At 43.6% G+C, this 27,734-nt stretch overlaps 1 protein-coding gene across 3 annotated transcripts in view; it reads left to right on the forward strand.

Annotated features, from left to right (window-relative positions):
* The window catches only part of raraa (retinoic acid receptor, alpha a), a 188,390-nt gene that overhangs the window by 125,801 nt on the left and 34,855 nt on the right, over positions 1–27,734 (forward strand). The window contains exon 1 of one of the 3 annotated variants that reach the window (XM_032574245.1): positions 9,042–11,456. The exons of the other annotated variants lie outside the window; for them this stretch is intronic. Coding sequence (XP_032430136.1) covers positions 11,279–11,456 — 178 coding nt within the window. The 5' untranslated portion in view covers positions 9,042–11,278. Of the gene's footprint in view, positions 1–9,041; positions 11,457–27,734 lie in introns of those variants that run through there. 3 annotated transcript variants of the gene reach the window in all.

Genomic DNA, 27,734 nt, shown 5'->3' on the forward strand with positions numbered 1-27,734 from the left:
CCCTGACTGCTGTTCTGTGGTCATCATGATGCTGATCTGTAACAAACCTCTGAGGCCTTCACTCAACAGCTGCATTTAAACTGAAATCGGATCACAAACAAGTGAACTCTGGTAAACAGGCGACTTCAAAGTGAAACTGTTGCGCTGGAATTGTTTAGGGATATCAGAGTAAAGGAGGCTGATTGTAAACACATGCTGTGCTATTTTTTTATACATATAGATTTTTGTTTTGTTTTTATTTGAAAGCTTTGTGTCATTTTAAAAATTGTGCTGGATTTTTTTTTATATATATCACAAATAATGTAGCAAAGATATGAAGGAACTGTACCTTTTGGTTGTTAGAGAATGTTCATGACATACCCAATAGACATCTAGAACTTATGTATTATTTTTGTATTATTATGCTTGTATTATTGACTCACTTTTTTCTTTCTTATGTATGAATCTATATTTACATATTGAAGGCCTATTTTGAGGTTGTGTGGTGGAAAGTAACCAAATAAGTCTTTTCCATGAGCTCCTCCTCCTCACTTCTCTGTTCTCCTCTCTCTTAATTTCTCAGAGTCTTCCTTTGCACCATTCCCTCCTCCTGTTTGCCTCCCCAGGTCTGAATGAGACAGAACCCCATGCAGCGCCGCCCCCCTGACCTCCCCCGGCTTTTCATCCCCACCTCCCCGTACAAAGCGGGGCAACAGGGGCCACGGAGGTGACTGTGGCAGAGGCATTTGTCATGCTCCGAAGCGGTGCAGTCTGTTGCTCTCCCGAGGGCCTTTGTTGTCCCCAGCTCCCGACTTGCTGGCTAAGCAGGAGGTTTCACATGTTTTATTAACATACGAACCTGCCCAGCATTTTGAAACACTTCACAATACTTCAGGGGTTGTGCACCAAAGCGTGCGCAACGCATACACGCTCAGAATGCATCAGTGTGCAGCAAGCGAAATGCCCAGAAGAGAGAAGATGGGGTTTTTCTGACAGGACAGAGTAGGATTAGAGCTGCATTAAAGGCGCCGCCACCCAGCGCCACAAAAACAAACACATCCCAGAATCAGACACTACACAACAATAACCCTGCAGTTTTTCAATACGAGTGCGTTTCGGTGGGGGGCAGCGGGCACACTCAGTCTTTGTGCATCAAGCACGACAATCACCGCACCCTGCCTGGCGCTGGCGTTGGGGGCACCACTCAAGCGAAGGTCATCCACAGAAGTGTTATAATGCTTTGGGTTGGGCACAACAAGACCGAGGGCAATCCACTTAAAGCGAACCTCTAACCCCCCTCACTTCCTCTCAGATCCCCTCCAGTATCACACTTCTCAATAGAAATGAGCAAATTGGCCCTCAGCAGCACCTCAGATAATAAAGCGATTGAAAGCGGCGAGAAGCGTTGAGTGGGGAATGCTTGAATCTTCTGCACAAGGCCAGGAAGTGCTCTGAACTGAGCCAAGAGGCTGCATTGAAAGCCTGAGACACACTTCAAGTGTAGATTAAATTTCTTTTTAGCACTTAATGTGTGCTTCAGTGCTGCGTTGCTGGAGACCAACTTCTGCAAACCATTTCTGATTCATCTATTGAGTCAGTTAGGCAGTTAATGATAGCCTTTCTCATTGTTGTATTTCTGTTTCCTGAAATGCAATCTTTTTGCTCTACTAGTACAAAAGGGTTTAATTTCTTAGTTTCAGTCTAACTGACCAAAACTACGCCCATATTTTATCCTAAACAACTGGTGCCAACCGGTTGGTCGCCGACATTTCAACAAGTGGTGCCCGGCAACCCCTCTTTTTCTGATCTGTTCAGAAATATAGATGCTTCTGATAAATCAAATTGTTCTAATAAAACAATTTGAAGTCAAATTGTCTGTTCTGTCTTGGTGTATCTCAGGGCGACACGTTTGAAAAAGACACCACAGCAGCTGTGATGGGTGTCCCTCGTCACTACAAAACACTGCTGAGTTTGTGGCCTAAAACACACATGTAGTCGGATATCTGGGGAAACAGATATATTTTTGTGTGTTCTGGCCATTCATCCACACAAAAAGTCTATTTTTATATGACAAAAAATAATTTAGTTGAGGTCTGAGAAAACTTTGAGTGTGTACAAGGGAAAATGGAGATTTAGGGTTTTGCTCATTACTGTGTGCGACCAGTAATGTGCCAATTTATACACATTCTTGCTTCAATACAATCCTCAATCAACATCGTCTTGTGTTTTTGTTTTGTTTTTTTTAAATTAAGGTTTTCTTGGCTCAAATGACCTTTATGTAAGAGAGGTCAGACAAGAAAATGGATAACAAGAAATAACGATGACATGTGGCAAAGATCATCAGGCCAGGACTCGAACCTGTGACATCCTTCAACCTTTATATCTTTCCAAACAAATGAACTTCTTGAAGCCTGTTGATTCCTAAAAGGAAGTTGTTCTTGTTTTGTAGTAATCGTAGGTTTTTAGCTTTGCACTACACTGCCCCCCATGGGTTTTTCATGTTTAAAACAATACTCAGCTGCGTATTTCTGTGGGTTGATGTGAATAAAAGGTTTTCTGAAACCGATCTCATGTGTATATATATATATTTTTTTAAATAATGTGGCCGATGTTTCTTTCATAAAATCAGCTTCAGTTTTGTTTCTATGGACAAGTCACATTCCCTAAAACATTGTAGTTTTCAGATCTGTTCTATTTCACATCAAAATGGTTTAAGAAATTACCATTTTCAAATAAATTTCAGTTTCAATAACTGCTTCTCTCTATAACAATACATTCTTCATTTTTCTGTTTCTTTAAGGCAGCATTCAGCTACTTCATCACACGTTTGTTGCTATTAGTTCTCTAAGTGCATCCAGAAAATAATACATTTTGGTGGTGACTGCTTGCTGTTCTAACATCTCGTTTAGCTTTTTCTTGTCAAACCATTTTACTCCTGATCCCTTTTGTCTTCTTTTTTCATGAAATGAACCTGCTGTCCTTCTGTGTGTACTCCACATCTCCCTGTTTCTGACAGCTAATAGGGGCCATTCCAAGTCTTGGATGGCTTATATGAAGATATCCTTCCTCTAGTAACATCCTTTGCAATTTTCTCTTGATTTGCTGAGTGATGGACTCTATTCAGAGGAACATAGTCTTAATGATCATTGAGGATATGGGCTTTCTAACTCAAGGCTGGAGAGCATGGACGACTACAAGGTATGCGATACGCTAAGTCTCCTCCCCCCCTTCCTCTGTCTCCTCTTGCTCTGCCGAGGTATTTCCAGAATGCCGCCGGCCACGATGGATTTATGAGAGGGGCCATACTTTGGTTAACACCGATGGTGTGCAGCTTTGTCCTCCCCCCAGTGATATAGTGAAGGTCCCCATAAAAAATGGGAAAACCAGGTTACGGCCGCAATAGAGCTCAGCTAAACAATAAAAGGCTTTATGGGCAGATATAGGCCTGTACCATAAATGCTGGAATCTGCCGTTGGAAAAACATTAAAGGGATAATGATTGGGAGGGGGGGGTGGCTTTCACAAAGATGCATGTAGCCACTTAGAGTGGCTTTTTAGAGAGGGCAGACAGAGAGAGGACAGCAAAGCACCAATCTGAGATCTCCAGAACACTTTTGAGGCTCTACAGTGGGTGTAATAGTGAAATTTCACAAGATTTATCGTCAGATGTCTTGCAAAGCCCTGATTTCTGTCGGCATGACTTCCTTTTTGTGAAATAAGTCTAAGCCATAGGAGCCCCAGATATCAAAGAGTGTGCTTTAAGTATACCTGAATTGCCTTCTTTTTCCATGACAATTCACAAAAATTCGTGCTATGGGTTTCCTAACTAGACCTGGTGATCACATTCAGTTTGATCGCTGGGTGTCTGTTGCTGTTTGGTTTCTGTTTGGTCTGTGGATCAGGGCAGAAAGTCGCAAACCATTGACAGTCATCTAAACCGAGCTGCTGTTGTTTATGTATTGTTGACTATTGGGCTGTTGTATTGATTTATTGTGAATCACTTTATGATTTTTATATCTTTAATGATTCTTTGAGTAAATTTTCAAAGTTAAAGTTGAACTAGACCCGATTAAAACCATAGCACCGCCCCAGACGATTACTGAAAAGTTCTACCAAAGTGGGCAGAGATAAGACACTGGGGATGAGCAGAGCAGGTTAAATGGGGGTGTGGCCACCTTCTGCCAACTTAGCAACGTCATTATTATATTTAGTGACTTTTCATAGCCTTTCACAATGTTTTTTCAGTAAAGCGTCTAGCGACAAATCTAGCTGCTTTTCTTGTTATTTGAAACTTTGGCGACATGTGAAGCACAGGTCGGTCTGGGGCCATGTGTCTGAGATGGTTTGTACCCGAACACCAGACTGCGATGTAGGCATCAAGCTGTGCCTTTGCAACCAATAGGAAAATTTGACTGCAGTATCCACCAGTCAACCCAAAGAGGGCAGCACCAAGACGGTTTTAGACTAAATATTGTATCATTAAATTGATTTAAACAGAAATGTAACAATTTGCAAAGAAACAAAAGGTAGCACCCTTAAGGACCAATTTATACAGTTTATCTGCTAAAAAATGGACTCTTAAGTATAATTTCATTCTCAGAGCCAAGCATAGGTTTTTCCTAGTACAACTAAAGGCAGCACTTGTACACACACTCAGTGACACCTATTTGAGAAACAATGTTTTAACCCTTAACTGTCAACCTCAGAACATATAGTCAATTAGTCCATGAGAACACCAGTGTCCACATGAAAGTTAAGGGATTAAAATTCACTTTATAATTTCATAAAACCTTTACTTGATTTATAAATAAAAAGTTTTTCTAAAAATATTGCAAAAGGTTTGTTCCATCTCGTGCTCCGTGAATCCAGTCGTGCGCATCGTCACATGCGCCACATTGGGCGGACTGATCGAAGCGAGGTGAAAGTGATGCACAACTGCATCTTGTTCTCGCATGCTGGGCTCATTTCCCTCAGAGTGTGCTTCCTTGCTGTGGTGGAGAACAGCTGCCTGTTCAGGCTGCATCCCAGCAGCTGTGCAAACAAGCTGTAAGAGGAAGAGAGGGGACAGAAAGGTTGAGGATCTTCATGTAGACCTGAAACCCGACTGTTGGTGTGTGTTGGGGTAGGAGTACAGTCAACCTGACCTGGACGCTCAGTCTAGACCTGACCGTGTCATTAGGAAGTTAGTGATTAGGGTGGGGGTTGGAGAGGATTAAGGCGCTGAGCATCACAATCGCAGGATAATGCCCTGGACGTGCTCAGAGCTTTGCACCAACACAACTCTTATCTTAGGTTCTCTAGCTGCCCAGCTGCACACTTCAGATCCTTGCAGTGCTTCCCATCAGAAGGACTCTTCTGTTTTCTTTCCCCTGCTGAGCTTCTTTATTAGGTCACTGGGAAGGTTTAAGAAAGATGGAAAGCTTTGCTGAGGCTTGTCCCAACTTCTTTTATCGTCTGGGCATTAGCCATCTGCTGGCACATGTGCAGGAGTGCTGGGGGGGAGGTGTAGCGCTGTAGTAGTGGAGTGGTGGAGCAGTCAGCGCCTGTGTTTGTGTTGTAGCCACTAAGGCAGACAGGAACTCTAAAATTAGGTCCTGGCTATTCTAACTCTAACATGTCTGGCCATATCTTGTCAGGAGGTGGCTTTTACCCAAGCAGAGTGTTGTCTTAGTGATACGGCAGGTCTGATCTGTTTTCTGTTTTCACATATCCTGGTAAAGGGGTCTTCGGGCAGCCAGAGCTCAGCAGAATTTTCCATGACTTTAAGGCAATATGATTGTGTTTTGATTTGGATGTCCACTCCAATAAGGAGTGCACTGTGCAGGAAGCACTCATGCCTTTGGATTAAAAAAAAAACAAAAAAAACAACGAAAAAAACAAAACAAAAAGACATCCCTGGAGTGCAGCAACATGAGGGTCAAGACATAGTTGATTGCAGATGTTGGTGGATTATCTCCAGAGTCTGCTGAGCATTCAAGTCAAATTCTCACTGATTAGCTTGACCAAGGTCCGCTCAGACTGTTTACAGCTCTGCGTCCGTTCCCAGAGAAGGTGCTTTCCCTCCTCCTTTTATCATGCACAATAATCCAAATGACAAAACAACCTATTGTTTGTTCTAACCTGTCGGCTCATCTCCTTGGGAAGGAATGGCGGGGTGGGGGAAGTGCTTTTTACTGCTTCCTAGCACCCCTGATTGGAGCAAGCGAGAACGAGAGTGGGGGCAGTAAAAATAGTTTGACACCCTCAAGGTCCAGCCAGCAATCTCCTCTCCTGCCCATGCCTATAAAACTCTTTGAATTCCCCTCTGAAATCCCGCTCCCTCTCTCTCCCCTCACCACTCTTTGCCTGAAACTCATTTACAGCTTTGCTAAAAACCAAGGACGCTGCGTTTGCCGCTTCTGGCGTTCCTCAAGCCATTTCTCGTTACGTAACTGTGCATTTACACCCTGATGCCACACAGATCACGCCTTAATATCAGTTTGACTCGATTTTTATGCAGCCGAAGCTCCTCGTCTGTGACTCGGCTCTCTGCGACATCCTCAAGACACTATCTCATTCTCTCAGTCTTTCCTCTGGTAAAGTACTTTTCCATGTACTCAGGAGTGTGCTGCATGTTGATGCTGGAACAAGGGCAGCCACCTGGACTGGTGTGTTAATGTGCTCTGAACCTCTTGTGGTCTCTCTTCTCTTTTCCCCCCAGTCTTAACACAGTCATGAAAATGGAGGAGAGACCACTCACATCTCTTACCTCCTTTGGTTTTGTGGCACCAGTTGTCAAACATGTTGCTCGGCACATGCATAAATGCTTAATAACAGCGCTATTAGAAATCCTAAGTTGTGGCGGCCCAGTTCATTGCCTTTCTAAGCTATTCTGCTCGATTCGAACAGGAGTGCAAGAGATGCAGGTTGACTTTGACCTCCCCCCTCCACACCTCATTGGTCCTTGCACAGAATGGGCAGAAAAGGGCAAAAACGTGTGTTAATCCTGCTTTGCAGTGTTGTTTGAAAGCAGCTTGTCTGAAAGTGGCATGAGAGTACAACAACGTACAACAGACAAAAACCTAAAGCGACCATAGCCATAAAGATGGAGTTTATGATATGCTGCTCACACATTCTGTGAATTTACTCCTAATATCCTGAACATGGATTGAAATTATTGTTCATTTAAGCTTTCAACTTTTTCCTGCACCCTCTCTAACTTACCCCTAGTAAATATGAATAAAGTGTTCTAAAATAAGAGGTGTGCGATATTTCATATATTGATATGGATCTGACACCAAGTAAATACAGGGACAGTATCATATTGATACCAATACTGACAATTTTTATTATTTAGGTTTAATGTAACATCAAACTTCAGGTGTTTTTGTGGCTTTCCTTTCAGTTATTTAGTTTAAGCCTAGGATAGAATTTAATTGTCTACAAAATACGTTAGGAATATACAGTATATACTGTACATAACCTTAACTGTCTATTGACTGGTGTTGAGAGGTTAAGAGTTAAGAAGTTAACACAATAAATAGAAAAAATAGAAAAGCAAAACTAATTTGTGTGCATTTTTTTCTAAATAAATAAAGTGCAAAAACTTAGAGAGCAAAACAAAATCTTTTTCGAGGTAGAGTTGAGAAACTATGATGCAAAAATAAAATAAAAGTCCAAATATGAAACTAAAGTCTTGATTTGACCAAACTAGTGTCGATTTGATGCTGATACAGCCTTGTTGTTGATATTATTGATACTTTGGATCAAGCCACCCTCCTCCACCTAAAATAATTTATCTTGCACTGAAAAAAAGCGCAAATGTCGATTAGATTTTTATAGAAATCACTTCTTCCACAGTCATTGGAACAAGTGATTCCAAACGCTCCGAAAAAGATTAGCAATCCATTCGGTACTGTTGGGGTATACACATGGTCGATTCCTAATTTGTCACAAACATTCTTCAGATTGGGAAAGATGGCGCAACACTCCATTCAACCAACCCACCTGTGTGTTGATCTTCAACAGTCAGATCACTACTTGCCTAAAACGTTTATTTTTCTACAGTCAGAGCAAGAATGAAAAAAACTAAAGAAACATAGACTGGATGAGGGCTCAAGATCTGCAAATTGAGGATGGTAAAGAAAAGCTCACTGCAGCAAAGTGTGCCATATTCATAAGATCGATTCGTCTTAAGGCTTTCGTGCACATTCTACAAGGCATGCCAATAATAGTGGAGAATGCTGTAAATCTCTCTCTCTCTCTGAGATGTCTGTTAAAGGTTGGAGGGAAAAGACCTCCCTCCCTAATTAAGTAATGATCAACAGCCTGTTATCTGTCAGCTTGTCCTCTGCAATCACAGGGTATCACTCCAGGATGAATGCCATCCCCTTCGGAGAAGAAAACAGAGCCTGGAAAATTAGCATTTTCTGACAGCCATTACTCATCTGGCTAATCCTGTCGAGGAATGCGTGGCTATCAATGCAGGCGAGGGGTCGCCACGGCCCGGGTCTGCACATCGCCTCTTATCAGGCAGGGTAAACACAGCGGGATCTGCATTAAATAAGTGTCACAGTCAGCTGGGGGTGGAGCAGGGAACCCCCTCCACTCACCCTCCCGCTCCTCCCTCCTGCTAGTCTCCATTCTGATCATCTTTTTCAAAAGCTGGCTTGGGCAGACCCAGCTGTGGCCTGTGGCTCAGGTGTAGGATCACCGGAGGAGGAGGGCTGTTCCGTCAGCGGCGTCATTTACAACACAAGTCCGTCGGCTTTGTGTCCGAACCCATAATGAAGCAGACATTTGAAAAGGTCACTCTGTTACAGTTTGTTCAGCCAAAGCTATTCTGAAAAGCCTTCATCCGTGCCGAGATTCTTCAACGTGGGACATCTTGTCGCCTGTCAGGCAGTCCAGGCTGCGTCCGCCTAACGTCATCTGATGCAGCTACGCATTCTACAGACTTTTTTTAATGCGTCTTGTCCGGCAGTATGGCACTCAGGACTGTTATGTCAATTTAAGGCCCAACAGATTTATTTTCATAAGTGGAGCATTACAGCTTTAGCCATGACACGCTACTTGATATGAAACTTTATTAGAGGTTGCTTTGGGTTTATTTCAAATGTAATGGACGCAGAGAAAGATAGAATGGTGGGGCAAAGGTCTAAAGGGAAAGAGGGAGATAAGGGTAGAAGAGAGAAGGAAGCATAAAGAGGACACAAGTCAACACCCTAGAAGTCTGAAAGAAAGAGAGAGAACTAAACAGAGGAACCACAGCAACAAACAACATATGCATATGAAGTAATAACAATAGCATCAGTCAAAACCTGTGATTGGTAGCAACTGCACCCCAACGTAGTGCATCTGAAAAACATATCCTAAGTAATTAAACGTAAACATGTCAGAAGTTACATATTTTTTTTTAGCAGTAGAGACGCACAAATCAGAATTTTCTGGTTGATTTTTAATTAGATTTCTCTCCATAAACTGAAATGCATAATTTATTCTTTTTTTTTCCCCCACCAGATTCTATAGAAGTCCTAAGAAGCTCTGATTTTGAGTGTGTAAAAGTTAGAGACGTTCCTTCTTGGTGTCAGGATCATCTCTGCTTCTTCTTCTCTTCCACCGATGACGTTTGTTGTGCTTTCCGGCTGCGTTGTTCTAGTTCTAGCTTTGGCCCAGAATCCGGTCGCGAGCATGACACCGCTGCGTGCTCGCACGGCGAGTCTCTGCAGCGATACATGGAATGCTGCACAGTAAAGGTGCGAAGAACAACAGCAAAAAAGAAACCTGTAAACAACTTCCTGGACTTTCTTCCAGCTGTAAGCAGGCTGTGAGAAACTCGCCTGCCTCTCTGCCACCGGGTGACTTCGCCACTTTCGTTTGTCGGCGTCCTCCGTCTGCGGGGCCAGCGCTCGAGGAGTGAGCGCGGCGCCGTTACTCGGGGTGTACAACAAGGTGGGAAACCTTGAATAATGTGAGACGGGGAGCGAGGTGGAGAGGCGAAGCCCGAGTCAAACCAGCGGGTCACCGGGAGGTGAGGCTCGCCTTCTTCCCTGGGTTCAGCTAAAGTTCAGCAGCATAGCATTAGGCAAATTAGGGAGACAAGAGTGTTGGGGTTGGAAGGAAGAAAAAAAAAAACAGGTTGAGGGACTGATTGAAGATGGTAAGGAGTGAGGAACTAACAGGGGAAAAAAACCATCAGAGAGATGCATTCTGCTGCAGCTTTCATTATACCCATAAACTCCCGTGGAAAGATATGAAAGACTAATTACTGCGCTTATATAACTCAATCATGTCATGAAAGCCGTTCCTATTTAAAGCCCCCGCTGCTGGGTAGAGGGAGGGCCCCGCTCTGCCTCATTCAGGCCCTGCGTTGCAGAAAGGGACATCCATTGTCACGTCCCTGAAAGGGTTAAATATGGGCGGAGCGGCTGCATGAAAGACACGGAGGAGGTGGTGGTGGTGGTGGTAGGGGGGTGAAAAAGGCCGGAGCCCGCTGGAGGTGGAGCCAGATCCCCTCAGCTCAGCTGCTGCGCCTTGTCACATTTCTGCACAATATGATCGCCGCTCGCCTTGCTGTGGGAACAATTTCTCTCTCTGCAAACACGAAGCAGGCGGTGCAGCCGGGAGTCTGAGTGAGAGCGAAAGGAAGCCGCCTGGTTGCTGCACAGGAGAGGAGGGGACGGCGGTGGCTGGCGGTGGAGGGGGAAGCTGACAAGGAGTCCAGCCGCGGCGGATCGGGCGCTAACGGGACAACCGAGCGGAACCCAGCCGGACGACGGAGCGCAACTCCGCGGAATCTTAACGCCTCTGTCCCGGATCGGATTTATTCCTGCTCTGCTGTCTGGGATTTAATTGCGGGTCGCAACGCGGACGGAGCCTTGTTTAAATGTTGCTCCGACTCCGATCGAGGCCGACCTGAGCGGACCGGACCGGACAGGACAGATCTATTTCTGCTGAACTTCCCTCGGTTCGGTTTGGCGTATTGTGTGTGTGTGTGTGTTTTTTCTTTCTTTCTTTCTTTCTTTCTTTTTCTTGGTGCTGCTCCGACGGACACAATGCGGACTGCTTTTTTAAATCTTCTTCTCAAACGAGGTTGATGTCTTTTTATTATTATTTTTTTTCATTTTGCTGCTGCTGTCGCGGTTCCTGCAGGAAGATGCCAGATGTCCAGATCGTCCCGCTGTGTTTGGATCTATCACTTTTCCCTCGATCTTGATGCCGTTTCCCCCCTCGCTCTCCCCTCCATCTGAGCCAGTCTACCTCTGAGCACCGCTCCGTGTTTCCAGCGCCTCTCCCCCGCCGCCGCCGCCTCTCTGCCGCGTATGATGTACGAGAGCGTGGACGTTGTGGGACTGAATCCCAGCCCGAACCCGTTTTTAATGATGGATTATTACAACCAGAGCAGAGGATGCTTGATCCCAGAGAAGGGGCTGGTGCCCGGGGCGCCCCATCCTTACAGCACGTCCATCAGGAACCATCACTGGAACGGCTCCAATCACTGTAGGTGTCCCCCCCCCCCTCTCCCTCTCTCTTTTTATATTCCCTGCAACTTCAACTCATTCTTTAGGAAAAGTTTGGAGAATTTTAGTTATTTATTCAAATATATTCCGTTTCCTTATGTTCCACGTGAAATACTCACATGCCTGTTTAAAAGAAGATGCATCTTTTCTTGTGTGTATATATAGGCTCCATCTGACCTACTTTTCTATTTCTTTCTGCGTTTGCTGCCTCACAAGGCAGGCAGCCTGCCGGAGTGTTTAGTTTTCTGTTCCCTCATCCTGAGAAACCTCAGGGTTTGCTGCCGCTCTGACCCCAGCCACTTTATCCCAGGCTTTTTCGTTCCTGAAATATGCTCTAAATACAGCCAGTGTTTTTGCAGGCCATGTAAGCCTTAATCAGCTCAAACTTCTTCTGCCTGAGTTCTCCCCGGGGTTCTCCAGTAATCTGGAGAGCTGCACCCTGAGCAGCAGCAGCAGCAGCAGCAGCAGCAGCAGCAGCAGCAGCAGCCTGTCACAACCTGGACAGCACTGTTTGGTAGTTTCTAGTCGGTTTGTGATTGGCACCAGAGCCGGCTCAAGGTTGTCTGAGGCCATGAGCAGGATCTTGTTTTGGGGCCACCACAAAAATAATTTCTTTATTTTTGATTATTCATGCACATCAACTTTGGTATATTTACGTATTAATATAGTAGCTCTGTAAAGCTGAGCATAAATATTGCATCATTTCTTTGCTGTTCTGTTAGTAAATATTACATTTAAGCATTTAAATATTACATTTAACATATTACATTAAATATTACATTTAAGCATTTCTTTTGTATTTATTTTTCAGCCTTTAACTTCCTTTTGCATAGTTTCTCAAGGTCAAAGAGCATCATTTAATAAAATCAAATCATTTGATCCTTTTCTGAACCTACTCTCAGAAAAACAAGTTATTCTAAATAAGCCGTTTCTTACAGACAGACGTGAGTGGAAGGTAGTGGGCTCTTAAAAAGTTGCAGGTTTAAAAACCGCTGACATTTTCCGTCGCATGTTTCTAAAGGTTTTACTGCGATCTCAGAGAATGAGATGGGAAATCTGGGATTTTATCACAGGGAAACACTGCTCTGCCCCTCCCCCATCTGTTGCTGCGCACGGCTAATCAGCTAGGCTATAAGAAGCCCTGAAAGTTTTCCTCTTGATTACTGGAAAGATGAATTTAATACAAGTTGTGAAACTAGTAAAAAAAAAAAAAGTAAGCAGGTGAATCATATCATATTCACTTATTTATTCTGTAAATACAGTTTGATGGTTTTCAGACCTGGACAATTTTAATCTGTGTGATTGTTGGCCCCTTTCTGTTTCCTTTTGGCCCTCATTCCTTTTATCACTTTAATTCTTAACTCAAAATATTCCAGTTAGGTGGGAAAAAACAAATTTTTTACATTTTTTAATAATAATAATAACAATAGTAATCCTGATGCATTTATTTATTATACTCTCCCAGATATGATGATTCCAGGCCTTCTGTCATGTCTATGAACAGCATTTTAATATTTCATTGACTCAGATCAGTGATTTTTCTTTTGGCATGCATTACGTCGTTTTTTTTTTCTTTTCTTTTTTTTCTTTTTTGTCCTTCACGCAATATCCAGCAAGAAGCACGCATCTGCCTGGCTGATAGTCTCTCTGTTGCAATAAAACTAGCAGCAGCCCGTCCCATTATTTACTTCAAAGCAGCTGCACCACACAGAGCTTAATGGAGGAGAGTTCTGTTGTCTTTCACTGCTGTAGGAGCGTAAAAAAAAAAAAAGAAAGAAGACAGGAATCTCCACAGGCTCTTAAGGGCCAATTTCCTCCCCATCCCCAGACTATAGGAACATGCGACAAAGAGGATATGTAGACAGGAATTTCTGATGTTTGGCAGCAAGAACTAAAATCACCCAAAACACTTCTTTTTTTTCTTTTTTGTTGTTGTTTGCGTTGGAGTCCGTCTCCATCGTCTTCTGTCACTGCTTGTTTTTCCAAGTCAGATGAGATTAAAGTACCCCCCTCCCCATCCTCCTCCTCCAGCCCCCAACGTCCCCTCCTGACCGGAGGAGACAAATCACTATCAAAGCACATATCCGACGCGAGCCCAGATAGTATTTATTGAGCCGATCCACTAAACGGCTCTAGCGGCGGCATTGATTCAAACCATGTGAGCTCGTCTGAGGGGAGACGGTGGGGGTTTTTGGCCCTGGAAGAGACCTCTGATCCCTCAATTCCTCATTGTTTTGCTCAAGTGAGGGATAGCAAGCAGGGCGGGGGGAGGCAGCATAGCGGCTCTTTGCCTTTACTGCAACGGTGCAATAAAGGATTTAATGCACATCTAGGGGGGGGGGCACTAACATCATCTGTTAGTGTCATCACGGCTCAGACACCTATAGCTGGGCTGGAAACCACACAGACAGAAGGTCGGATTGTTTTTCACTTTATTATATCCGCGATAAAAACAAATCATAATTTGAAAACAGAGAACATCCGAGGCTCAGTGGAGATGAATGTTTGGAGTTTTTTTTTTTTTTTTTTGCTTGAGCTTTGACCTCTTGTCCACATGCAGAGATTTTTGGTCATTTGTCAATAATGTAAATCCAATCCGTTTAATTGGAGTTTTATAAAAGTTTCCACAGATTAGTAGAGGCAAGAATGCAATATGTCTCTTTCACTACATCCTGACTTTATTTCCATCAATCTTCAGGTAGAAGCTCTGGAAGCTAAATGACCATGAAGCATGTCAAAGATGGCTCCAATTATTTTTGGCAGAATCTGTTTCCCAGCACTGCTTTAGCCACATTCACCGTCTTCTTCTGCTTTTTGCTGCTAATGTTGCCACTACCTCCTCCGGCTGCAGCAGCAGCAGCAGACATCTTTCACTCAAATCCCAGCATGCTTTTTTTTCTTCCAAAACCAGAACATCAATATTCATTTTCTAATAATTGATTTTCTTATAGATTTGAGCTTCCATTTCTTAGCTCATTATTTTTATCCTTTCTTTCTTTTTTCTTTTTCTTTTTCTACTGTTTGCGAGTAAATACAAGTGAGGTGGTTAGAACATGTTAGCTGCTTTGTTTTTATTCAACTTAGAATGACTTTAAGAAACGCGCCAGTTTTTTTTTTTGTTTTCTTGCCACTTTCCTATTCATTAGGAAATTCCTTCATTTTGTAAAGGAAACTTACAGTATTATCTCCATGTAACCTTTGCCAGATTTTTGTGAAAGTACATACATAACTAAAGAAGCTATTTGGCTTCTGCACCTATACACTAAATATATTGATGAATTTAGCAAAAAAAAAAAAAGATATATTCTTAAGGATGAATTCCTGGATGCATCACTTAAAAAAAAAACAGGATTTGCTTTCATTTTATTTCTCCTAAAGATAGCAGATTGTACTCATAATATTTTCTCACCGGTTGCCATTTGGTGCCTCTTACCCCCATCGGTTCCTGTTGTTTATGGTCCTCTGTCTTTTCAACCTTTCAGTGTTGGATCTATCTATTCATTAGGACTTTTACAGCAGCACTCTGTGGCTCTAAGAATGCACATCTTCAGTGAGGTTATCCAGGCCTATCGTGGCCTTCAGGACCCATTGGGTATCTGGCCGTAAATCTGGAAGGTGCGGACGCTTCATTCTCAGTGCCATTAGTTCCTTAAACATGCTTTCTTTCCAGCTGTTACTCTTTTATCCGTCAGCACACGTTTTAGCTAACTTCTGTAATCTGGTTATTGTGGGAGCGCCGATTCTTTGCATACATTTTCTTTAAAAAAGAAAAGAAAAAGTCTCAGACCTTGCAGATTAAATGTGCTTGATTTTTCACCCTCTGCTTGTCAGAAGCCTAACAACAGTTGGAGGCTCATGCATGAAAGAATGTGCATGACCTTGTTCACATGACTGTCACACTCTAAAAAAAAAAATGAGAGGAGGGATGAAGCGAAAAGGGGGGATTGCATCAGGGGCTCAGCAGTCCATTGGGTTTTTGTTCGCTTTTTTTTTTTCTTCTCCTCCTCTCAGTCTGTCCGCTGGATGAAGAAAAACGATCGCCAGGGATTTCCATAGAGAGAAGATGAAGCGGAGTGAGACGAGCTCTCTGCTAGTTTGTCTTGTGGAGAGCGGATGCAGGAGGGCTGGGCGGGGAGGGGGGGACGTGACCGCTGTGCGTCTGAGAGGCAAAAGGGGACTGGCAGCTTAATCTGACTCATGTGGTATTTTAAGTGCGGAAGTCCTATTGCCTAGCGGGAGATGAGGCCCATGAAGAAACAGATGGCGCTTTATTGTTTGTCGGTGCGCTGATCTGGAGGGCACCGTCACCATCCATTTGAAGTCTGTCCGTGAGCGAGGCCGTTTGGCGTGATTTGCACGGAAGAAAGTCCACCCAAATTTCCCGAGAGAAGCCGCAGCTTCTCTCCTGGTTTCTCAGACGGTTACGGCGTTACGGGACACAGCTGAAGTGTCCCTAATGGTTTGTGCTGTCAGGCTGCATGAAAACATACTAAAAACACTTGTTGATGGGTTTGGACTCTTTTTTTTCTTCCTTTTTTTTTGCAAGCTGGTGGTTTTGGAAAGAACTACAAAGATGACCTCTTTGCTTTGTTTCTATATGCACTTGTGTTTATTTGGCAGGGATGGGCTGAGAAGTGAGAAAACACACAGCACAGTATAAACACTTCTAATAACACAGTCAGTTCTGACTCCAGGTCAGTTTCCCCCATGTTGCCCACATGTTGCCAAAGGTCATTTAAATTATTCCGTATAGCGTATTTTTTCTTGAATTATGCCAATAAATGTTCTTAAATATGTATCCTATGTGATACTAAATATTTTCTGAAATATTAGAATAAATGCACATAGAGTAATGCTAGCTATGGTACTTGTTTGGACCAGATATTTCTTCTAAATTGTGACCTCTGATCAAATAACCTCCATGACCTTTTGCTGTGAATTATTAACATAAGAATTTTTCCTTACAGTGTAAGGAAAAAGATCAGTGTAATTTTTCCTTACACTGATATTTTCTATCAGTGCAGAAAATAACCGAAATTTCAGGGTGCACCGATGTGAACATTTTGGGCCAATATTGAAATCTGAAATTAATGTCACTGTTACGGCTGATGACCAATATTTAAAGCTATATCCAAATCAAATCATAGTTTCTTTGTATGACACATTTCAGTAACAAGGCAGGTCAAAGTGCTTTATATCATAAAAACATTGTACACGGCAGAAAATAGTTTGGAAGACTATTCATTTATTTCCCCCAAGTTCTTCCCTCCTTCTGACTCCAAATAGAATGCTCCATTAAACTTCAGGTTGATAATAGTCTGATCATGTCTCATATTGTCTGGTACTTCAGTGTGTTCTCCTTCAGCCCAGCAATACCCTGAGACGACGTTCCTGTTGTGGGAGGGAAAATCAGACATTTTTCTTTGTTGGTGAAACCTTTCAGCCAATGGCGGCATTGAATAGAACCTCAGACACAGGAAATGGTGGAAGGGATCAGTTTGTCCAAAGGAACACATTGGCTTTGACCTTCAGGTCTACATCCATAATGCGTTCTGTCATCCAGGTATGTTTTTTTGTCGATGGCAGAAAAAAATAACGGTGAAAGGACTTGAAGTCCTCTCCTGCTGCCTTCCATGGGAATGGCTGGGGGGCATTTCACAATCTGCCAACACTCGCTCCAAAATCAGCACCTCGCCACCAACATTCAAAGCTGCCACTGCCCTTTTTAATGCAATTTACCCTTTACCGAATTGAGATGCCCTCAGAGCAGGAGACGTAGCATGTTGCAAGGTTACCCAGGGCAACTGAGGTGCACGGATCTCTTTTGACTCCTTTAGCTGTCAGAAATTTTCAGATGTACTGAAAGGGGTGTGGCCCGAGCAGAACTTGCACAAGCGACTCCATAGCGGACTCCTAATCACTGAATGATGGCGCGTCCCATGTTGTGTTCGTTGGACGGTTGCTGCATTTGGTTTTCCTTGGACAGACTCTCAGGTTTAGCGACGGGCCTCGTCTTGTTTGGAGAGAGAATTAGCCGGAGGCGCTCTACTGTACACGGGCTTGATTTGTCACTAAATCCCCAAACAAGGCCTGGTGTTCTCTGCACAGCTCGCTTTGATGAACAAAGCAGGGGCAGACGGAATGGATTCAGGAAGTGTCATTGATTCACGGAGGCTTAAAGAAGCCCAGCTGATTGCAGACATTGTGACAATAGGGCCATAATCTCGCTGTCAATAATTACATTCTCCCTGATGTCACAGGGAGACACACACACATACACACACAGGCGGAACCACAGACATGCGGATGAGAAGATCAAAAAATGTTCAGGTGAACGAGGGAAGAGAGAGAGAGAGAGAGAGAGAGAGGATCCCTATAAAATATTCATAGCTTCTTCATTTAAATCAATTCAGCTCTACAGGGGCAGTCAAGCATCAACTGTCAGAAATTGAGCTGGGCCTGTTGTAATCACTTCTTTACTTATTTCTACAGATGGCTTGTTCGCAATGGGCTCTGCATGGACAGTTCACTGACACACACACTCACACACACACCCACACATGTGCACTCCCCAGCCCCGGTCTCCATGTTTTATCCCCCAGCCCACGCTGTAATTCATGTGCGGTATTGAACTATGGACATTCATCACCCCAGAACTCATCTGCAGGGCATTTTCATTCTCAAAGTGTCTCTCTTCTCTCTCGCACTTTATCTCCCCCTCCTTTCTCTCTCTCTGTTTCCACCTCTGCGGTGGCATCGTCTGCATGGCAGGCTAGAGACGGGCGCTTGGTGTCATGATTAATCTTTAAAGCTCGCCTGCCCTAATTTTCCCTCATATTTTACAAGAAACCCCCCAGCCCCTTACCTGCCATCACATCTGCTATATATAGAGTGATTACCCTGTGTGTTGTTTCATTGGTTGCAGGGAAAACCACCCTTTGCAGCTCTCAGGCCAGAGCTCACTTCACGAAATCTCACACTTCCCCTCTCCCTCTAGGGATCTGTGTTAACATCACATGGATGACAACTGTCCACATCTCAAGTAGTACACATACACACAACATTGTGGTGGAATGTGCTCCTATTCTGAGAGTGGGACAGCCATGAAAATAGGGTAGAGGTTAGGATGCTAAAAATACGAGAGCCTGGCAGTTTGGCGGCTGCAAAAATAGCGCCGTGTTGCTGCCGCGTCTGTCGATTCTGTTAATGGAGGCGGGAATACTCTGCTCGTGTTTGTGTTCAACGCATGAAACGGGCGCCGAGAAGACGTCTGAATCGCTCAGACTTAGCCCCATGTGTTCTCTGCACATGGGACAATGTGCCCCCCCCCCCCCCCCCCCCCCCCCCACCCCTACCCTCCTGTCCCCTGGCTAGAGCCATGCTTTTAATAAGCTAGCAGTCCATCTCCGAAGATAGAAGGGAGTCTCAGAGCGTCAGATGATCTCATTGTGGTTTCAAAGCTCAGACGTTTTTGTTGCTTCCCATAATACCTTTTGTGGAGATTTTCATGATTACCACACACACTAAGGGTGTATGTGTAAGGAAAATGACTATTTTGTACAATGTCTCGAGTAGACTTTTTTTAGATTTTTGTGGTGAATATAACAGTTTTAGAGCATTAGTCTATCAACACTATTAAAATGTCAAACAAAACTGTGTAATATGAACAAATTGTGTTTATTTCAAACATGGAAGCAACGATTATTCCTAAAATTGCTGAAATAAAATATAGCATAATATTATTTTTACACTATGGCTGAAAAAAATTAATAAAATCACATTTAATCAGTTAACAAAACTAAATTAGTAATCAAATCATTGTTAACTTGAGTATACAGACTCTAAAACATGCTTTTTGCTGAGAGAACAACACAATCAGAGCAGTAATTAAGCCAAAACTGTAAAAAAGAACATTATGCATTTAAGATGGAAAACTTTTGTCTGTTAATATGCTGCACTATTGGCTTAGTTTTAGCTTCACCTGCCCAAGCTTTTCAATTCAGCGTAGCTATATTGAAATTCTATTTTCACATGCGCTTGTTTTTGCAAGCATGTTGTTAGAAGTACTTGTCTTTTACTTTGAAAAACCACTTGTTTTTCAATAAGGTTTGGCGCTTGGATGAAGACGGCGTTTGGCCGTATTGACATTGGTTTATATCACAAAACTGCAATTGAAACACTTTTTGTTGTTTTTTTTTCATTACACATCAGAAGATGAAAGATGGCAGGAAGTAGCTGGACGACAATGGCGTGGCATATTTTTTGATGGCCTATCATGTGAACATACTCATCCACATGTGATTTTTAAATCTCTCTTGTTGTTAAATGGGAACACCACATTGCGAAATTGTGTTTTTTTTCAATATTGCCAATATTTTGTTTCAGCCAGCTGACCAGGAGCATACAGTAATCTCGTTTAGCAGTGCAGTCTTAATTTTACCAGCACTGGTAAACACACCATCATATAACCATGTACTTGTCTTTATTGTGGTTAAGTATTTGCATGTTCTTTTAATTTTAGTACCGGCCCCCATTTGGGCCACTTCAGTCTGCTCGACATTCGATAAGCTGGAAACGGAAAACTGGTTGAAGCAGGTACCAAACGTCCTACGGTAGAAGGCAACAGAACAACAGACCAACAACCCCTTAGGCTCTAACCAGCAGAAAAATCTCTTATCACTCCATCTCTTTTTCTGGCATGTCACTTTAAGGAGATAATATACCATGATATAAGTAAACGGCCCTTGCCCGGTCTTGAGTAACATTGGATATCCGTGGTGTGTGTCATTTCTTCCTCTTGTCCAGGCCCATCCCTCAGTGACTCAGTCTACTCCCACCCGGTGACGGAGGAGCCATGACTGTCTTCACACACCGCTCTCCTCTGTTTCCCACAGTCCCCCTAACTCATTTCATATTCATTAAGTGTCTTGGTGCAGCCCAGCCTTTGACATTTGACTCTTAAAGACCCACCTGGGACCGGCATGAAATACACTACCACCGGTTTCTGCGGAGGTGAGAATGAAGAGCGTAGTGCTGGGTAGAGATGGATAGGACGGTATTATCCATATATTTTTTTGGAAGGAGTCTGACGGACTCCGGTTACAGAGCACTTGTTTCCTGTAACAGCGTTTGTGAGATGTTTGCGCGTCGTGGCAAATGAGAGATGCCTTGTAGTCGAGTTGCTCTGATCACAGCGAGTGAGAGGTGAGAAAATACCGAAACAACTGGATCCTGTTTCCTCATGAATGGAGCCACTGTATTTTAAGATGGATGCACTCTGATATCAAGCAGCCGGTAGTTTTAAATAGACAGTGTCTTTCACGGATCCTTGTAAATGAAGCTTATATCACACCAGCTAGCAGTTCCCATAAGGACTTTAGAAGATCCCATTGTCTAAAAAAACCACTTAGCTGCATGTTTGTTTGCCAGGAGCCATGGTGTTGGGTTCAGCTGATGACCTAGTAGTCTCTGACATTCATACCCTGAGACAGTGCTCTGGAAAAGAAACCAAGATAAAGTCATCAACATGACATGTCAAGCTCTTTGAGTAAAACAAGACACAGAAACGTCTCTGTCTATTCCTTATTCTGACTCTTTTTCAAAAGGCCTGTCATCCCGGAGATTGAGAAATATGCAGGCATGCAGCGCTGAGAGCTAAGATGTGGGAGTTCATGACACAGAATCCGGCAATGTTAGAATACCATGTTTCTTGTTAAAGTGACGTACTAGTCAGTATTATCGAGCCGTGAATGTGAAGAGTGTGCTATAAACGTGACATTGCGGGCCCCACAGTGTGGGGTGTGTCCAAATTCAGGGGCTGCATCCTTCGAAGGCCGATTACATCACAGTTATGTGACAAAGCCTTTCCAAATTCGAAAGCTCCTCTAAATGCGTTCTCCTTTTTGAGAGACAGGTCTGGTGTATCCTTCTATCTAGTACCAAGATGCATTGTGGGCAGAATGGAAAATTTTTGTTCTTGCAACAATGACGTACAAAGCGGGAGACTAGAGTTGTAAATACAAGTATTTTAGTGTCTGGTGGTACAAAAATTAGAAGCTTACAACATTTGTGTTGTATGGCTTTTCTAAAAAAGAATCAATTAATTTAATTAATAAAATAATTCAATAAAAATTATTTTGAAAAGCTTGTTTTTAGTTCTTTCACTGTTGCTTGACGACAACACAAATGGCGAGGTAAGGATAGGAATAAACCTGAAGGTTTACCATCCAGTACCAGCCTGTGTAGTTGACGAAGAACCTTCTGTATGTTAACTGGGTAGACTGGGTCCCTGAATTTGGACACCAATCGTTTGAGGCCCTTATTTTGAAGTAAGAAGGGAAGTAGTTCCTACCCACTCCAGTTGTGTAAGCTAATAAAGCCTTCTCAACAGGCTGACTGTAAACACTTGGTTACAGTAGTGTTCAAGGAAACCCCCATCACTGGGTAGTTTGAAACTGTGACAGTATGGCAGACGAGAGTTGGGAGAATAACATGTCTAGCTAACCGCTAGTTGTTAAAACTAAAGTTAGCATCTGCCTTGCATTTTCCAATTGGTGTTAAGCTTTTTCTTTCCAGATTTTGGATTGACTTTGATCAACTTTAGCTTCCAGTTTAAAAGAATCATATTAAGCCTGAAATTAACTTCTTCTTTTTTTTTACACTGAAACGTTTGATATTTATTTAGTCTTTCGGCTGCGCTGTAGACTCTGATTGTAGAGTGGCAGTCATCATCATACAACATTGGATACAACATTTGATCATCTTCTCTTCTAGCTTGTCCCTTCAGGGATTGCCATAGTGAATCATACGTCTCCATTCTGTCGTGTCCTCTGTGTCCTCTACCTTCACTCCAGCTTGTTGGGAATAAAATATAAAGCGTTGACTTTCTTTGTCGAACGTTCTTCCCTCCTGTCTGTCTCTTCTTCAGTGGTAAAGCTGACTAATGGAAAATATGACAACTATTTGAAGCAGAGCTGTCGAGCGGCGCAGCACGCCTCAGCCATCTCCTTGGCTTGTAGCTGTGATGTTCGGCAACTCTGCCGCAGCGGGACACCCGGCTTTGCCCTCGCGCCATACGTGGGAAAAACCTTTGCGGTGCAGCACTGTGCCACTGTGGTGCTTCCACAGCGGAGCTGGATTATTGTGTCTGGGCTGTCGGCACCTCTCAGCTGAAAGAAAATGAGAGTGAAGTTAGGGGAGAGAAGTGGAGAGGGGGGAAAGAGAGAGAGGGAGAGAAAAATCATCTGGAGGGCTGGCATTTTCAAACAGTAATCTCTGTGGAGCCTTTCAGGGGATTTAATGTCATTTTTGGCCTCTGGATTTTTGCCCTTTTTCCTCTTTTTGAACAAAAAAGCAGCTGAGAGCAAATATGAGAGGTAAAGAAGGAGGAGCTAGGAGAAGAGATCTAACAGAGACGGAGAGAGCCTCTCAGCTGATATGATTAGTGCGGCTGACGGGTACTTGGCCTTCATCCAGCAGCTGCCAGCAGGCCGATGGCAGTAAATGGACTCTGGTATATGATGGCCCATATAATGGTCATATTTTACACATTGTTGTTACGCCAGATTCTTCGTTCTCTCAACATTTTTAGAGGTTAAGTTACAAAGTTATCAATTAATAAGTTAATCTAAAGTCCATTGCCCTTATTGATCTACTAACAATTAATTGATAAGCGGCCATCTTCTTAGAAACCAGCGTTTTCGCTTGTTTCAAGAGAGCTGATCGTCTTTCCATAGCAGTAAAGTTTTTTTTAATATGCTGATTTTAAAAACATTGTTGTATTTAACAAAAAAATGTTTCTCTTTCATCTGTGTTAAATTACTGGTTGAATAAACAATGTGTGTATTTTCTTCTTAGCATATCAGTAATGTTTGGTTGTGAAGTTGTCGCTGCTCTGCTATGCTGCACAGCTGAATGAGCATTATTAATTTGATAGTTTAAGCTTGGCTAGTGTTTGTTTCATAACAGTACTGCATAAAATGCACCTTGCATCCCAAATCTGACTCCTTTGAACTGTTCCACTTTCCTGTCCTGGGATGCCTCCGCCATGATTATTTCTCTGTCAACTGGCTCCACTTAAGGAATGACCAGCACTGAAAAGGTTTAAGTGGATGTTATTAGTCAAATGGAACTAATCTTAATCTAATAAACCATTAATCGACAATTAATTGTAAGTCGATTAATTGTTTGCATCCCTAGTTGAGTGTGTAGCAGTTGTAGTAGTTGTAGCAGAAGACAAAAGACTCAGAATGGTCCTTAAGCTTTGCTAAATTCAGCTTCCTTTGTGTCAAGCTTTCATGCCGATGCAAAGAGTATTAAAGCGTTCCAAATATGTTCGTTCTGGCTACTGGCTCCAGCAGTAACCTTTCCTTTCCCGTGTGAGTTATGGTTTGGCCGGGACGCGGTGATTACAGACATGCACCTGCAAACCCGTCGCCTGCAGCACCAACCAGCTAGAACTTCCCTAGAGAGGACTTTCCTGACCAAAAAAAAAAAGTCTGCAATGAGCACTTTTCTCTGCACTTTACCACCTTGGTTTGTCCTCCCCACACTGCTCACCTCTAATGAGCCTCTGCAACCATATGCATCCTGAAGCTGGGAAGAGAAGAGAGAGAGAAAAAAAAGGAATCCACGCTCTCATACACGCATGCTAAAGCCTTTCATGTCTGTAATCCCCACTAGCGAGAGGAGCTGCATGGGAATCTTGGTCAGCTGACTTTAAAGAGAGAGGAAGGGAAGGAGGAGCTACCGCAGGGTTGAAACCTAAAGCCTCCCCTTCCGTTAAAGCCTGCTGGGATTCTCCGCGGGCTCGGCTCACCCGGCCTCACCTGGCTCCATCAGCGGCTTCCCCTGAGCTGGCCTACTTGGGACTGTTTGATCTCATTGTGGAAGATGCGAGCTCACCCGCCGCCTGGCAGGCAGAGAGAATTCCTTGATGCTGAGGGTTGAAGAGGTGGAGCGGACTTCAGTGGAGAGGCTTAATAACTGTATTAACATCACTGGCTCCCCCAGGACACACTCCTACACTGAGATGGGTGTTGGGAGGGTAGTCTAGCCTCTCTTCTCTCTTTCTGCACATGCCCTGTTCAGCTTAGCTTGTTAATTTGGAGTGATTTAAAAATCACGTTGGACTCAAACCTTCTTTTCTTCTCTTCAATATTTATATATGTTTAACTATGCTGCATCCATTTCAATTTGCACACTAAGTCATTCCTGAACTAATCCACTTACACTAACTTCATTTCCTCATTATATCCTGTTGTATTTTATCTAATTGCCAGTCTATGTTCCTGGCCTCTGTTAGGGAACGGTCTTAATATTCATGCTGTTAGACATGGTGCTACGTTGATCTTTATCATGACGGATTCCTGTTTGTCCGGATTCTTGGACCACACACCCTCCACTCATTATTGACTTGGTGTGCATTCACACCAGCCTGTTTAGTCCGCTTTAATCCAACTCTAGTTTGTTTGCCTAGAAAGTTTGCGTAATCAAGCTCTGACGCATAGATCAAAAATAAGCAAACTCTGGTCCCCCTATAAACCATCGGTCTCAGTTTAGTTGAAGTGAACTGTTGTGCAGTTCGAATGCACATGTGAATGCCAAGTGGATTGGAGAGCACTCCAAAAGCAGAAAACGGACTATATTGCAGGACATTCTGGGTAAATATAACCAAAACAAAGGCGGGAGTCCAGAACTAACGGGAGAAATGACTCGTGTTTTTTTTTTTACCAAAGACGAGAGAAAACCTACAAACACTAAAGTCTGGTGCTACTCCATTTTTATTTAGATTTTGTGAAGAAGGCAGTAGCGCTCAGCGTTGTGTCCTTCAGTGGTTCTTGGTGTAGCGCCACCACAGGCGAGAGGAGGAACAGGTTGCTCAAAGGGTTTGGTTCGTCTGCATTGTGAAAGCGAACTGCACCAGCTGAAAATGGAACAAATGTAGTCTACCGGACTACCAGGTGTGAAAACACCTTTGGTTTATTGTCGTGTCTTTTCTAAATGTCCTCCTGGCTACACTTTGCACAGAGTTTGTAATATTTAATTCAACTTTGAACTCAAGGTAATGAACTCTCTGCACACTTGTGTGTGGCACCTTGACACTTGAATTATACATGGGAAAGGGTTTAATAATTGACGACTCTCACTTAGCTTAATGGACAGAGCTAACTGTGAGCGCTGTGCCTTCCTGTCACTGTGGAACTAGGTTGCAAAAGAAAAACCCATACCCACAGGGCCGTAATTTGGCCCAGGACTCCTGCCGAACAGAGTCAGCAGCCAGCCAACCAGCCAGCCAGCTGGCCGGGGATTAAATGGACCCCAGAGGGACGGGAAGGCCGAAGAGAGGTGGAAGCTCACCTGGACACTCGGCCCTGGTGACGTCTACTCTCCGAGTCATGCCAAGTGAAAAACTGCTGAGGTTTTGCCACACTTAAAATGGTGTGAAAATGTTTAAATGTGTCCATGTTTTAGTTTTCTCTTTGGTGCTACGAAGGGAAACTGTCACTATGAGACCTAATGTAGAGTGAAGATCCGGTAAACTGCAGAAATCTTCACACTCGGTGGCAGGAAAGAGAGCCTTTATTGAAAATCATAAGCTGATGTTCACCACTCACTCTGAACACCTCCAAACTGTGAAACATGGTAGTGGCAGCATCATGCTGTGGGGGTTATCAGCTACAGGGTGGACTATTGACAGAAACATGGATGGAGCTAAAAGGTCAGACATGGATAAGGAGCTGTTAGAGGCTGCAGAAGACTTGAGACTTAGCTGGACAACATAGAGCCATGTGTTCAATGTGTTGCAATGACCTAGTCAAAGTGCTGGCCGAAAATGATTTGATTTGAAGACATAAAAAATGTCTTTCAGTGTTGGGGGAAAAGACACAATCTCTGGATGCGCATAGGTGGAAGAGATGTACCCCAAGAAAATTGCAGCTCAGAGGGAGTTGGATAGAAATGCACGCCACACTTTTCAGATTGTTTTTTGCAAATTATTATAATTTCTTTCCGTTTTGCACTACTTTCTGCCACATTAAAAGGTGATGGATGCATCGTGATTGTCGAAACATGAGAAATACTGCTGCAGGACTCTGCATATTTGCTTAAATAACAACCCTGCCATTGTTTTCTCTTCACATGAGAAACACTCCAGGACCATTTGAAGTAATTCAACAATGCCTCCTGAAGCACTTGAGTGAAAAATAACAAGGAACCAATTTAAAACACACAAAAAACCCTCCATTGAGCTAAATGAAACCTTCATTAATAACAGACAGGGGAACACCTTGCAGCACTGCAGTCCTAAAACTGAAGCGAACCACAGTATGCATGCTGCTTCCTCTCACCAGGTGACCTCACACGCATGTTCTTGGACTGTGGGAATGGATGGTCCGGGCATCCATGCTGCTGTAGAGATGACGGCGACGGCGCTCCATCACATCACTCCACCGTGCAACAATTACAGCATGTTCAAGCTCGTAATTCCTTCATTTTTCTGGGCTTTAGATCGACTCTGCCTCAGTCAGACCTGTTCAGAAACTGCTAGGCAGCCATATCACAGGAAGTAGTGTGTGTCTTTGTGTGTGTGTGCGTGCGTGTAGGGGTGTGTGTGTGTGTGTGTGTGTCATGATCAAATGGCTCCCCCCAGGCTACAGTGAAAGGTCAGGGATCTATGCAGGAAATTAGTGTCTGCAGAGGCACAGACAGCACATACACACACACAGAGAGAGAGAGAGGGTTAAAGCAGAGCTCATACCCGAGGAAGCCAAACATGTCCTTCATTAAATCCTGGTACCATCCCACATCCCCTCCCTAACAGCCCCGCCAGCTCTCATCAGCCATTTGTCCTGATCACAAAACAAAATGAAAGTCCCCATCGACCAACACCTCCAGGTTTGTTCCTGTGTTTATTTAGTGTAAGCACCGACACCAAAGACAAATGATTGTGCTCCTCTCCGCCCACCTACTCGCCCCTCGCTCTGCCCACACCCCCCTGCTAAGGAGCCCCCACGACTCCTCACATCAGACGTCTGAATAAAAAGCGTGCCATGGCTCATCATTAGGCGGCGTAAGGAGAGCAAAGGCTGGCCCAGTGGCTCTCGGGTGCTTCTAGCTGGCGTTGTGCTCATTGGCTTTATAATATTGGCTTCGCTCAGTCAGGTGAGTCAGACCGCAGCTTTCAGCTCACAACCTGATGGGGATCCACACTGAGACTGAACAGCAGGGCAGTCCTCCTGCCTTGAGGCTCAGCACCGTG

This window comes from Xiphophorus hellerii, chromosome 10 (genome assembly GCF_003331165.1).
Source record: "Xiphophorus hellerii strain 12219 chromosome 10, Xiphophorus_hellerii-4.1, whole genome shotgun sequence".
NCBI lineage: Eukaryota > Metazoa > Chordata > Actinopteri > Cyprinodontiformes > Poeciliidae > Xiphophorus > Xiphophorus hellerii.